This window comes from Chenopodium quinoa, unplaced genomic scaffold (genome assembly GCF_001683475.1).
Source record: "Chenopodium quinoa cultivar QQ74 unplaced genomic scaffold, ASM168347v1, whole genome shotgun sequence".
NCBI lineage: Eukaryota > Viridiplantae > Streptophyta > Magnoliopsida > Caryophyllales > Amaranthaceae > Chenopodium > Chenopodium quinoa.
In genome coordinates, this window is record NW_018742681.1 from 4,530,440 (window position 1) to 4,543,375 (window position 12,936).

Below are 12,936 nucleotides of genomic sequence, written 5' to 3' on the forward strand. Positions count from 1 at the left end.
CCCTTCCATATGTATATTAAGTTTAGCTAAAGGTATTATCAATATAAAACCCCTCATACATACATTTGGTTTCTGATTCTCTGTATAGTAATTTTCTAGTAGAACTATAAAAAGAGAAAAGCAAAAGTTTATGGAGGACATGTTAAGAAAGTACCAAACGAAACCTCTGTTATGGGACTATGATATGTTAGAGTGAGGAGGCTGACATAAATTCCACTATTCTCTTTGGTTCCTTGTCTTTGATAATACCAACCCTTACCCATAACAAAAAAATGAAATGAAAATATGATTCTCATTAATTGTTCTGAATTTCTTTTTGGGATCCCATGGTCAAATGAACATTAGAAGTTTTACTTTTGGAAAAGGTTCACTTAATTCTCTTTACCGTCTAGTGATTTTATAAGAGGTTTACACTAATTATTCTTCTTTTTAATGTGAGTGGCTAAAATTAAAGAAGGCTCTGCACTAATTATCTTACAGAAACTGGAGAGAAAACGAGAGGCAACAACATACTAGATACCATAACTTATTGAGTTGACATGAATCACATGATATTCTGCCTGTTTGGGCTTAGTCCATTGTCCTAAGCCCATTGACCTGTAATTACGAAAATACCCCTCCATGATCCAGCCCATCATTAGTCAGAGCAAAGTACGAATTTACCCCTAATCTGTCCAATTAAGTACAATTTCTGCCACCTGAAAGTACATCTATAAATAGCTCTCCAATCATTGATGATGGTAACTTTTTCCTAATTCTCTAACCTTCTCTCTCTACTTTCTCTCTCTAAAGTACTCTTTCTCACTCTACTTTCTCTCTCTAGAAATTACATTCGCTGACTTAAGCATCGGAGGGGCTTTCCCGGGTCATACCCTCGGGGCAGTCTTTCTCTTTTGTAGGCCTAGCTCTTGGACAGCAAGGCATAGCGGAGGGAAATTCGGACATTCATTGGACATAACTCTAGGACATCTTGATTACCTTTACTACCCTAAGACTCCCAGGAGCATTCTGTTTCCAGAAACAGGTGGCGCCGTTTGTGGGGATAACTAACAAGAAGTCATGGTGAACACTAGGCGTCCCCGCAGCACTCATCAAGATGCTACTAGGCAAGCTCCAATTCTCTCGGCTAGGAATGCTCACATAGTCGAGGAGATAATACACATGGCTCGTAGTGAACCCGAGAGAAAAGTAAACAGCCCCCAGGTGGTCACTCGCCGAGACTTGGACCAGCTGGCAGCCTAGATCAACAAAAACCTGGAGGAAATCCTCAGGGCACTTGTCAACCATGGGGTGGGGCAAGGCAGGCAGGGGAGCGCTCCACAGCCTAACCCTCCACCTCATGTGTCTCATCTCCATCAAGCCTCCTCTCGGCCTCAGCATCAGACATCTCGTCGCTCTCAACCCAATCAGTCCCCTGACCCCCCCAGCGGGAGACAAGGCAGCCAAGCAGGCCAAGAGATGCTAGAGAAATCATCAATGACCGAAGGTTAAGGGATGACACTCTAGATGCCCGAGAGATAATCAACTCCAGGAGGGAGAACTCCAAGGAAGATAATAACCCCCCCCCAGAGAGGTCGAACTAGATTTCACTCTCGGCATGGGTCAACAAGGTACCGAGATAGCATGATTCACTCAGCTACCTCCAAACCGAGAAGAGGAACCGTTCAGCCCACTCATTCAGCAAGCAAAAGCCCTGAGCGTCCTTCCTCCCCCAGGCCACGGAGGCTCGGGATTGTCAAGAACATTATCCCCTTCAGCCAGGAGATAATGAATACCCCCATTCCTCCTAAGGTCAAGATCCCTACATTGGACCCTTATGATGGAAACACAAACCCAACAGACCATCTGAACGCTTACAAAGCATAGATGGGAGTCCAAACCGGGTGTGAAGCCTCATGGTCTAGATTATTCCCTACTACTCTCAAGGGAATAGCTCAGACATGGTTTAACAACCTTACCCCCGGGAGCATAAGAACGTTTGACATGTTAGCTACTCAATTCAAAAAGCACTTCATCGCTGGGAGTAGGCAAACAACGACTAGCGTTCATTTTATGACGGTGAAGCAAGGGGAGAATGAAAGTCTTAAGGACTACATCAAGAGGTTCAACACCGAGTCTAAATTCATCCCCGACCTCCAAGACAATGTTGCCTTCACAACCCTTCTCTTTGGGCTCAAGTATAACAAACTGAAGTTTGAACTTGTCCATGACAAGGTGAGCACCTTCTCTGAAGCCATGGAAAGAACTGAAAGGATTATTAAAGCTAGTGAGGTGTGGAAGGCGCCCGTAGCAAACAACAAGGGGAAGAGGAAGCAAGAAGATAACTACCATTATAACAGGAATAGAAGGCCGAAGAGGGCTGAGAGTGATGATGAAGGACTCAAGTACAATGTTGATAGGCGTGAGATCTATTTGGACATAAAGCACAAGGCTATTCTTCCTAAGCCTAACCCCATGAACACGTCGATAGAGCAGAGGAACAAGAAGCTTTGGTGTGAATACCACAAGGAGTGTGGTCATACAACCTGGAACTGCAGAGAGCTTAAGAGAGCCCTTGACAAGCTAGCTGAAGAAGGAACGCTTAACAGATATCTCAAGTCCCCTCCGAAGGATAAGCAAAGCAACGTTTCCAAGGAAGTGCAAGAAGCCCATAGCTCAGCTGACACTAATTTGAGCATCAATGTCATAGCCGGAGGGTTTGCCTCCGGGGGTTTGTCTAACAGGGCATGCAAAAGTCACTTGCGGTCACTCGAAGAGCCCATCTATGATATCGGCACTCCCTCATCTACCCCAAAGGACCCCCTCATGGTATTCGGGGATGATAAAGGAAAAAAGATTCAAAGGCCTCATGATGACCCCTTAGTAATTCATATGAAGGTGGCCAATGCTAAGGTAAAGAAGATCTTAGTAGATAGTGGAAGTTCAGCAGACATCATCACATGGAAATGCATCGAGCAAATGCGTTTTGGAAGAGGTGAGCTTACACCCCTGGAGAAACCCTTAGTGGGATTTGGGGGGCATTACGTGTACCCCTTAGGAACGATCAAGCTTCCTGTTCGTTTGGGGGAAAAGAATAAGGGAAGAAGTTTGGTTCACACGTTCTTAGTTGTGGATACCCCTCTGCCATACAACATGATTCTTGGCCGACCCCTTCTCAGTAGGGTTAAGGCTGCCATCTCAACCTATCACTTGCTCCTCCAATTCGAGACCGATGACGGATCGGTGGGCAAGATATTTGGAGATCAGTTCGAGGGAAGAAAATGCTATGTAGATAGCATGAAGTCACCTGAGAGCTTCGTCAATCAAGAAGACAAGGGGGCCAAGAGAAAGGCGATGGATATTGATGAATCCCTACACCCGGTCATGAGCATCTACATGGCTGAGAATCTAAAGCAGTACGATAGGCATAGGCCTATTGAAGAGGATGAGAGCATACCCTTAGGGGATGTCCCCGCTCGGACCGTGAGGGTGGGAAAGAACTTGGACCCCTAGCTCAAGGAAGAAATTATTCAAGTACTTAGAGAATACAAAGACATCTTCCCTTTTACAGCAGATGAAATGCTGGGCATAGACCCCGTGGTGATGACTCATGAGCTGAACATCAAGGAGGGTTACAAGCCCATTAAGCAAAAACTCCGACATGCTGGGCCGGAGAGAAACAAAGCCAAAACCGTTGATGTTAAAAAGCTTCTCAAAGCGGGTTTCATTCGAGAATGCCAATACACCGAGTGGTTGTCCAATGTTGTGCTGGTTAGGAAGCCCAATGGTTCTTTGCGTATGTGTGTGGATTTTACTGATTTGAACAAGGCATGCCCGAAGGATGATCATCCTTTGCCTAAGATTGATAAGTTGGTGGATTCGACCGCTGGTCACGCCCTCCTAAGCTTCATGGATGCCAATGCGGGGTATCATCAGATCCCCATGTCAGAAAAGGATCAAGCCCACACAGCCTTTATCACTAGCCAGGGGGTGTATTCTATAATGTAATGCCCTTCGGCCTGAAAAATGTCGGGCCTACCTACCAGCGCTTGATGAATAAGATCTTTAAAGGACAGCTAGGCCGGAACGTGGAGGCCTACGTTGATGACATGATTGTTAAAAGCAAGGAAATCTCGGACCACATAGTTGATCTAAGGGAAACATTTACAACCCTTAGAAAATATAAAATGAAGCTTAACCCCAGCAAGTGTGTCTTCAGGGTGCAAGGTGGAAAGTGTTTGGGCTTCATGGTTAATCAGCGGGGCATTGATGCCAACCCCGATAAAATTCAGGCTATCCTTGACATTGAATCCCCCAGAAATGTGAAGGAAGTGCAACGCCTTACAGGCTGCCTAGCCGCATTGGGGAGGTTCCTATCCCGATCAGCTGATAAGAGTTTGTCTTTCTTCAAGGCCTTCAAGAGGCCTAAGTTCTTATGGGATGAAGAAGCTGAGAAAGCTTTCTAGCAGCTGAAGGAACATCTGATGAACACTCCGAAGCTTGTTAGCCCCCTCCCCGGGGAGACATTGTTTGTGTACTTGGCCAAATCAGATTATGCCCTGAGTGCGGTTCTTGTTGCGGAAGGAGATGAAGGCCAAGTACCTTTCTATTTTGTCAGCCATGCCCTAAGGGGGGCTGAAACCCGGTATACTCTCATAGAAAAAGTGGTGTACGCTTTAGTGATGGCAAGTAGGAAGTTAAAGCCATACTTTCAAGCACACCCGATCAAAGTCCTCACCAGCCAACCAATCAAGAAAGTGTTAGAGAGCAAAAATCATGCATCCCAAATGACGGATTGGTCGGATCAGTTAGCTGATTTCGGAATTGAGTTTGAGCCCCGGAAGGCCATCAAGGCCCAAGCCTTAGCCGACTTTATAGCTGAATGCGCTCATAGGCCTACTCCAATAGACACCTCCACCCCTTGGGCTCTTTATGTGGATGGGTCGTCTAGTAAGGCAGGGAGTGGAGCTGGGCTAGTTATCATCTCCCCGGAGGGAGAAAATTTTGAATATGCAGTCAAGTTTTCTTTCCATGCATCAAATAATGAAGCTAAGTATGAGGCTCTTATGTTGGGGCTAAACTTGTGCCAATTCATGAAGATAAAATCCGTTCAAATGTGTTCAGACTCACAGCTCATAATGGGACAAATGGCAAAGGAGTTTGAAGTGAAGGAGGAAAACATGAAAGCCTATTTTGAAAAGGCTGAAAGCTTGACAAGATCGTTTGACAACTTTGAGATCAGGCACATCCCCCGCTCGGAGAATCAGCAAGCTAATGCTCTTGCCCGATTAGCAAGCTTGGCTGAGGGGATAGCCCCCCGAAATATCATGTGGGAAGTATTAGAGAAGCCAAGTACCCAAAAACTTGCTGTCATGGATATTGATAGAGGGGAAACTTGGATGGACCAAATCATTCAATACTTAAAGGGGGAGCTGCCCGAGGATACCCTCGACTTCAAAATGATCAAAAAGCGGAGTGAGTGGTTCTTACTTCATGATGGGGTCCTCTACAAAAAATCCTTTACTCATCCTTTGCTGAAGTTCATAACCCCGGAGGAGGGGAATTACGTCCTTAGAGAAATTCATGAAGGGGCATGTGGTAGCCATCAGGGTGGAAGTACCATAGCTTGAAAAGTGTTGAGGGCCGGATTCTATTGGCCAACCCTGAGGAATGATGCTGCCGAAATTGTCAAGAAGTGTTAGAAATTTTCCGGCATACGCCCTCACAAGTATTCAGTCAATCCTACCCTTTGATCGTTGGGGCATGGACATCCTAGGGCCATTCCCCGTAGCCTCGGGACAAAGGAAATTTCTAATAGTAGCGGTGGATTATTTCACCAAGTGGGTTGAGGCCGAGCCGGTGGCAACAATAACCGATAAGCAAGTCTAGAAGTTCATCTGGAGGAATATCATCACCCGCTTCGGGGTATCCCGCATCTTAATCTCAGATAATGGCCGGAAATTCAACAGTGGGCCAACCATAGAGTATTTTGGGCGTTTTGGGATCAAGACAAGATTTTCAGCTGTGTGTCGACCCCAACAAATGGCCAAGCAGAGGCGACAAATAAAAAAATATTGAAAGGATTGAAGACAATGCTGGAAGGCACGAAGGGGTCTTGGCTGGATGACTTGCCCGGGATCTTATGGTCCATTCGTACCATAATCAAGGAAGCTACAGGGAAAACCCCTTTTGCCTTAGTATATGGGAGTGATGCAGTGCTCCCCGTGGAAGTTGGGATCCCATCCCCCAGGGTTACCTTCTATGACCCTGATCGAAATGATCAGCTGAAGCCCTTGACCTTAGACTTACTCCCACAGATAAGGGGAGATGCTTTTCTTCGCTCTATAGCATACAAGCAAAGGATAACTCGTTATTTCAACAAAAAAGTCAAGGCAAGGCCCCTGGTTGAAGGTGATTGGGTGCTCCGAAAGTGTGAGGCTACTGGAAAGCCCCCGGCATTGGGCAAGCTAAGACCTAATTGGGAAGGGCCTTAGAAGATTAAAGAAGTAGTCCGCCCGGGAACCTTTTGCTTACAAACCCCTGATGGCAAGGACCTCCCTCGGCCATGGAATGTTGACAACCTCCGACGGTTTTATGTTTAAAGCATCTTCATCACAATGATGCCCTAGGGGCAATAAGAGCCGATGCTAGGTGATCAACTTCAATATAGCACATCATTGTAATGACTTTCATATTTTTGTTAATATAATGAAAAACCCCCGGTTGGGATGTTTACCCCATTTATTTTGCACTTGTTATTTGTTGTTTACTTAGTTTATTTTTGAAACTTTTATATCGCTCATTAGCATAGCCAACGTTCATTTAATAGCACCACATGCCGGGCATAAGGCATTTTGGTTCGCTAACACTAAAGTTTATTCCAATGTTTGGGGCAAGATGCTAGCCTATACTCAATCATTTGAGATAGAGTCTTGGCCAAAAGTTCACTCATAACTTGGGGCTCGTTTAGCCCCCAGCCTAATTTAAAAGGTTGGAAAGGCCTAACTCTTATATTACTTACAACTTGGGGCTTATGTTAGCCCCAAAATCGTTTCATTTTGTTATAATAAGCAGGGATAGCCCGACTCTCATATCACTCATAAATTGGGGCTCGTTTAGCCCCTAGTCCATTTACTTAGTTAAATTATAACTTGGGGCTCATTTAGCCCCCGGATGTTCACACAAATCACGTCCTTACAAAAATAACATAAGGCTCGTTTAGCCCTCGTGAAACAACAATAGCATGCTAAAGCTACTCAATAAGCACTAGGGGCTTCTTTTTTGCCCCTAGGGGTGAATGAGCAAGTAATAAGCAAGTGTTAAATAATAAGCAAGCCGGAGTAAGAGCACATGAAATCCACATAATAAGAAAATCAAAGGTAAAGGCCGAATGTGCAAATATACAAGCCAAGCTAGAGATTCAAAGTTCCAACAAAAATATCACAAGTCTCATGAAAAGAAGACATCCTAAAGAAATTGGTTAAGAAAAAACAAAGGGCTGGAGAAGCTACTCATCGGCCTCACCCTCCTCAGCAAGCACCTTCCTCTGCTCCTCCTCATCGGCCTCGCGAACAAGGTCCTTAATCTTACCTCGTACCTTGGGGTATGAATCCTGGAGACCGAAAGAAGTAAAGGCAACCTGCATATGAGTCAGGGCATCCTCAATCCCCGCCTCAAAGGCCACATATCCAATCTCAGACCGGAAATCAGCTCAAGTTGGAGACTTCTTCCACTCAGCAATCACCTCCTCCTGGATTTGCTTCACCTTCCTCTGGGCCTGCGCAAGATCACTCTTCATCTGGGATAGCTCGTCCTTCTCCTTTAGCTCGTTGGAGATCAACTCCTTCCCCTCCTTAGCCTCCTTGAGCTGAATCTCAAGGGCCTAAATGCGGGATGTCCCGGCCTCCTGAGCATCAGCAAGCTCCTTCTTGGTCGTCTTAACCGTCTCTCAGGCCGAGTTAAGCTCTTCCTTGAGGCCGTGGATCTCGGTCCTAGCCTTTGAAAGCTCAGCACGGAGGCCCTCAACATCCTTCAAAGCCTCCTTCCTGTACTCCTCGGCGAGCACACTTAGAGTCATGCCTGCCTACATTCCAAAAAGACAAGAAGATGATGGTTAAATACAAACAAAACTAAAGATAGAGAAATTGGATGTTATATAGCAAAATATACCTTCAAGACACCATCGAAGGCCGAAGAAATAGCCTTGGTGGGATCCTTCTTTACCACCTCAATATCCTTCGCCGAAGGGAAGCGGACCATCGTTTTCTTTACCATCTTCTTTCGGCCCCTCTTTGTGATGCCAAGGAGAGATTTAGGAAAGTAAGGAGTCATGTCCTCGCAATCTTCTCCCCCTTTCTCCTCGCTCTCCTCCACCCGAGGCTGCTTTCCTTGATCCCCAAAGCCCTCGGCTTCCAGGAGCTTGATGTAAGTGGAGCTGGTCGGGGAGACAAGCTGAGACCCCTGATCGTCTATCTCCATGCTGGTGGCTTGGGAAGATCCTTCTCCCCTCTCAGTAGTTTTCCTTCTTAACTTTAAGTTATTCGGGTTCTGAAAGAACAAATCACAAGTGAAGTTAGCAAAAAAGCAACATTTCATGAAAACCAACCTTAGAGAAGTGGGCATACATGGGGAGGAGGAGGAATGCTCATGTTTCCTTTCCTCATGGAAACCTTGACCTTTCCAGCTCGAAAGTTCACCTCTGACATCTTCTTTTGAAACCTCTTTGTCAACTGCTTGAAAGCAACACCTGAAATCATCATTTGCACAAGTTTGTTAGCGAACAACAAGGCTCAGGAGAAATTATAAAAGAGAAAAACATATGTAAACAAAAATAAATCCTACCACTATCATAGGTGTGGCTCAGGCCCACAACACTCAAAAACCGCTCTTTTCGAAAGTGTTTATCCTTCAAAATCCACATGGTGGGAAGCTTCTCCTTGGACCCTCTTTCCTTATATGATTGCAACCAAACAACCGTTACGGCCTTATCAACTCCCATGGCAGGAAAATTGTAGTTCAAGCCAACCCTAGGCGCACCGCTATGATCTCGGGGAACCCTCCAACCCCCAGCATGGTAAATGAAGAGAAAGGTGTGTGAAAGCCCTTCTGACTCGTGGGTTTAGTGTTTATAGAAAGATAGAACTCCCTATCGTGAAAAGCATACCACCCATGGCTATCTACATTACCTGGGGCCTCCTGGAGCCTATGTGTGTACCTAAAGGCGGTTATGGTGCAAGGGGCTCCAAGTTGACTACAAGTGGCTATGTACGCGTTTATTGTCAACCAGGAGTTAGGAACAAGCTGAGTTATACTAAGGTTATACTCGATCAACAACTCCTCAACAAAAGGGTGTAGCGGAAATCTCAACCCATTGTCTAAACATTGCCTATATACAACTATGCACCCAGGGGGAGGGTTATCTATGATGATATCACACCCAGGAGAGGAAATGAGAAAAGGCTCCCTAATATGGTACTCAGTCTGCAAATGTCTAGTACCCTCATATAAAGATCTAAGCCAAGTAGCGGAAGGGTGACACATAGAAGGGCTAACTCTCCTAACTGGTGGTTTAAAAGTCACTGGCGCCCCAAGAGAAGTAGAAGTATCATCCTCACTTGACATTGTCACCACTCCGTCAATAAGAAATCTGTTCAAAGAACCCCTAGAAGTCGGTTCACGTGCAGGAGAAACTTCCTAAGGGGAAGGAGGCAAAAAATAATCAAAGCCTAAATCATGCTCGGGGGGTGGGGATGGCACACATTGAAAAGGCACACCCAAAGGAACAGCAGAATCAACCTACTACCAATTACATTTCTTACAAGTACTCCTCCCGCCCAAATTTCCTTAGACAAATCATAAGATGAAGGGCCGGGGAGAGAATCAAGGTAATCTTGAGTCGCTTGGTCGTTCATGATATATGCATAGCTCAACTCAAGACTACCCCGAGGAATTCTCAATGTACATAAAAAAATACAACAAGCGTACCTCTAACCCTAACATCATCACAAGCGCAGCCGAGGAACAATCAAGCATACAAGGAAAAAATAACAAACAATTACTAAGCATGGAGACATGATACTTGAAGCATGAAAAACTAAGTATAGAAGACTCACCAATTTCTCAAAGAGGCCAAAAGGAATTATGTTGAAGCTAATCAAGCACCCCGGAGAGAAATACTCCTGAAATGTCAACAAAAAATTCAAGAGTTAGAAAAATCTCAAGAGCATCGAGCCTAGTAGAGATAAAAACAAAAAATCCAAAAAATTGCCCTAGGGGTTTAAGGCCGAGAGCTAAGGGTAGCATCTCAAACCCTTGGCATAGCACTTTAACCCTCTCGACACCCTTCACCCCCCTCGGCCATAGCTTTCTCTTTCTCAGGGGATTCGGTTTATTCCCTCATTGCTACCTTAAATATGTTCCTCGGCTAAAAATTCTCAAAACCCAAGTTCACTTCCCTAACCTCCCCAAAATACAAATAAACTAAACCAATATAACTACAAAAACTCTAAACACGAAAATACTAAGGATCTCCCTCGGCCTCTCCGCCCATTAAGATCCTCATTATTGCCACTGAAGACCCATGGCGCGCGGCACCCCCTTCGGCCAGTGGGTAGTTGCCTCCATTACTCACGTTAATGACCCCTATCTGGCCTAACAGCTCTAGGCCTACACAAGCAAGTCCCAAGGCCCGCATAGCAGGCCTTTGTCACTTCTCTCATCCATTCTAAGTATACCCCTTCGGCAGTCGATACACCCCTCGACTCCACTCTTTCTCTCCCTCGGGTTTGCACACCAAGCGAAAATCAACTCACCCCTCTCGGTAGTTGGTATAGCTCTCGGCACTCCCTATCTCTCAAACTCCATTAGCCGCGCACACGTGACCCCCTAAGCATGTGCGTTAACCCTTTCGGCACCCTTCACATCCCTCGGCAAATCGAGGTGCAACACTCAACATTCTCTCCAAAAAAACCTCACATCTCAAATCTCCCTCGGCTTCCCCAAGCTCTCACTCTAAAACTCAACCTTCAGCGCTAACCTCACCCCGTCAGCCGGGTATGATACACCTTCAGCCAGACCAGCTACCCCCTTGGCCAGCATGGTACCCCCTCGGCCAGCATGGTACCCTCTCGGCCCGCACAGCAGGCCCTCGGCCAGACGCGACCTCCCCCCTCTCAGCATTTATCATTCAACAGCTAAAAAAAAAAACTTATAAATCAGAGATGCTGAGAGCTGGGGGGTCACTTTGTTCCTCGGCCTAGCAAGCCCAGCCGAGCCTTTCTCAACTCCCTCCGGGTTTCTCATTCGACTCGGGGTATCACCAATACCCCTTCGGCATATGAATCTCATCACTCTCCACCAAATTTAATCTCATCGCATACCCCCAAGTCAAACCCGAAGCTCCACTCAGCTTATCGCACCCCTCATCTCTCGCTCTTCCGCGCATGAATGAGGTTACCCCGAGTTCAGCTCGCTCACCCCCTCGGCTTGGAACAACCCTTTAGAATTTCCCTACCCCGCTGCACTCCTCTCAGCTCTCTCTCTCCCGCATCTCTTTCCTCTTAGTAAATAGCCGAGGAGTAAGCTGGCCAGGTAACGCACCAAAAAACCCCTCGGTACTCCTAACACCCTCTCGGCCTAGCACCCCCTCGGCCAGGCCGAGAGCTTAGCTTGCTCGCCCCGAATTATGCCTAGGACAAATTATCCCTCGGCAATACACATCACAACCACCCGGATTTCACCTAAGCATACCCTCAAAAATCCAGAAAATCAAGTATAAAATCGAAATTCAAATTCCTACCAAGAAATTTCCCCCAAATTCAAACACTTACAGCAGAAATTCATATGCATATCCCAAAAATAAATTCAAAATTCGAAGAAATACAAAGAAAAAACCTTAATTTTGGCTGGGCATAGCCATTTTACCCCAGGGTTAAATCAATTACAAGTTCAAATATGTCTACCCCTAGGATAAATTCAAAATTTCAGAGTTTTCAAGTACAAAAACAGCCATTATACATTCGGATCTATGAAAAACGGATCAAAAGCAAGAAAAATTCACATACCTCTTGAAGATCTTGAAGAACTTGGATGAACACCGATTGATGTGACTTGAACACTCAAACTCTCAAGAACTTGGGAAAAATTGGAGAGGATTTTTGAGATTTTCTCTAAGGCAAGTGATGAGTGAGAAACAAATGCAAGTACAGTGGGAGTTCATATGTTTCAAGCTAAGGAGATGGCAACTCCCCAAAACCCTGGTTCAAATGGGCCTAAGTGATGCTTGAGCCCAGAAAGTCACCATTAAAGGATTAAGCTTAATTACAGGCTTAATTAACATCAAGTCATCATCAACTTATCTCTAAAAATCCCAAGGATAGTAAAAAATGGAGACAAGACATGCCTTCAGCAAAACACATGAAGCTCAGCTTGGAAAAATATTCTGAAAATGGAAATTTCATCAGTTATCCCTAAGCCATCATCAGGCTTAGTCCTCAAAACTGCTCAATCATCTGAATTGAATTACCTTCTATGCATTGCTTGGGGCTGGTTTTCACCCTTGCAAGTCGCTTGGGGCTCTTTTTAGCCCTCAGATACCCTAGGGGCTCATTTTAGCCCCCGGGTACGCCTCGGGATTTACTTCAGCATATGTGACAACTTCTCTCATCTCTATTCCGCGTGATATCCAAACTTCATGCGATCTCGTTCCCACATCAAACGTAGGGGCTAAATGTTTGGGCCTAGTCCATTGTCCTAAGCCCATTGACCTGGAATTACAAAAATACCCCTCCATGATCCAGCCCATCATTAGTTAGAGCAAAGTACGGATTTACCCCTAATCTGTCCAATTAAGTACAACTTCTTCCACCTGAAAGTACATCTATTAATAGGTCTCCAATCATTGATGGTGGTATCTTTTTCCTAATTCTCTAACCTTCTCTCTCTAAAGTACTCTTTGTC

The 12,936-nt window shown here is 45.4% G+C and overlaps 3 protein-coding genes across 3 annotated transcripts; all 3 read left to right on the top strand.

Annotated features, from left to right (window-relative positions):
* The first annotated feature begins 1,866 nt into the window (after nucleotides 1–1,866).
* Nucleotides 1,867–3,492, top strand: LOC110722356. The gene has a single exon (XM_021901632.1). It carries the CDS (start codon nucleotides 1,867–1,869, stop codon nucleotides 3,490–3,492), a length of 1,626 nt encoding a protein of 541 aa, XP_021757324.1.
* A 971-nt stretch (nucleotides 3,493–4,463) lies between these two features.
* Nucleotides 4,464–5,609, top strand: LOC110722357. Its single transcript, XM_021901633.1, has one exon. The coding sequence runs from the start codon at nucleotides 4,464–4,466 to the stop codon at nucleotides 5,607–5,609; it is 1,146 nt and encodes a 381-aa protein (XP_021757325.1).
* A 462-nt stretch (nucleotides 5,610–6,071) lies between these two features.
* Nucleotides 6,072–6,473, top strand: LOC110722358. Its single transcript, XM_021901634.1, has one exon. It carries the CDS (start codon nucleotides 6,072–6,074, stop codon nucleotides 6,471–6,473), a length of 402 nt encoding a protein of 133 aa, XP_021757326.1.
* Nucleotides 6,474–12,936: the final 6,463 nt, after the last annotated feature.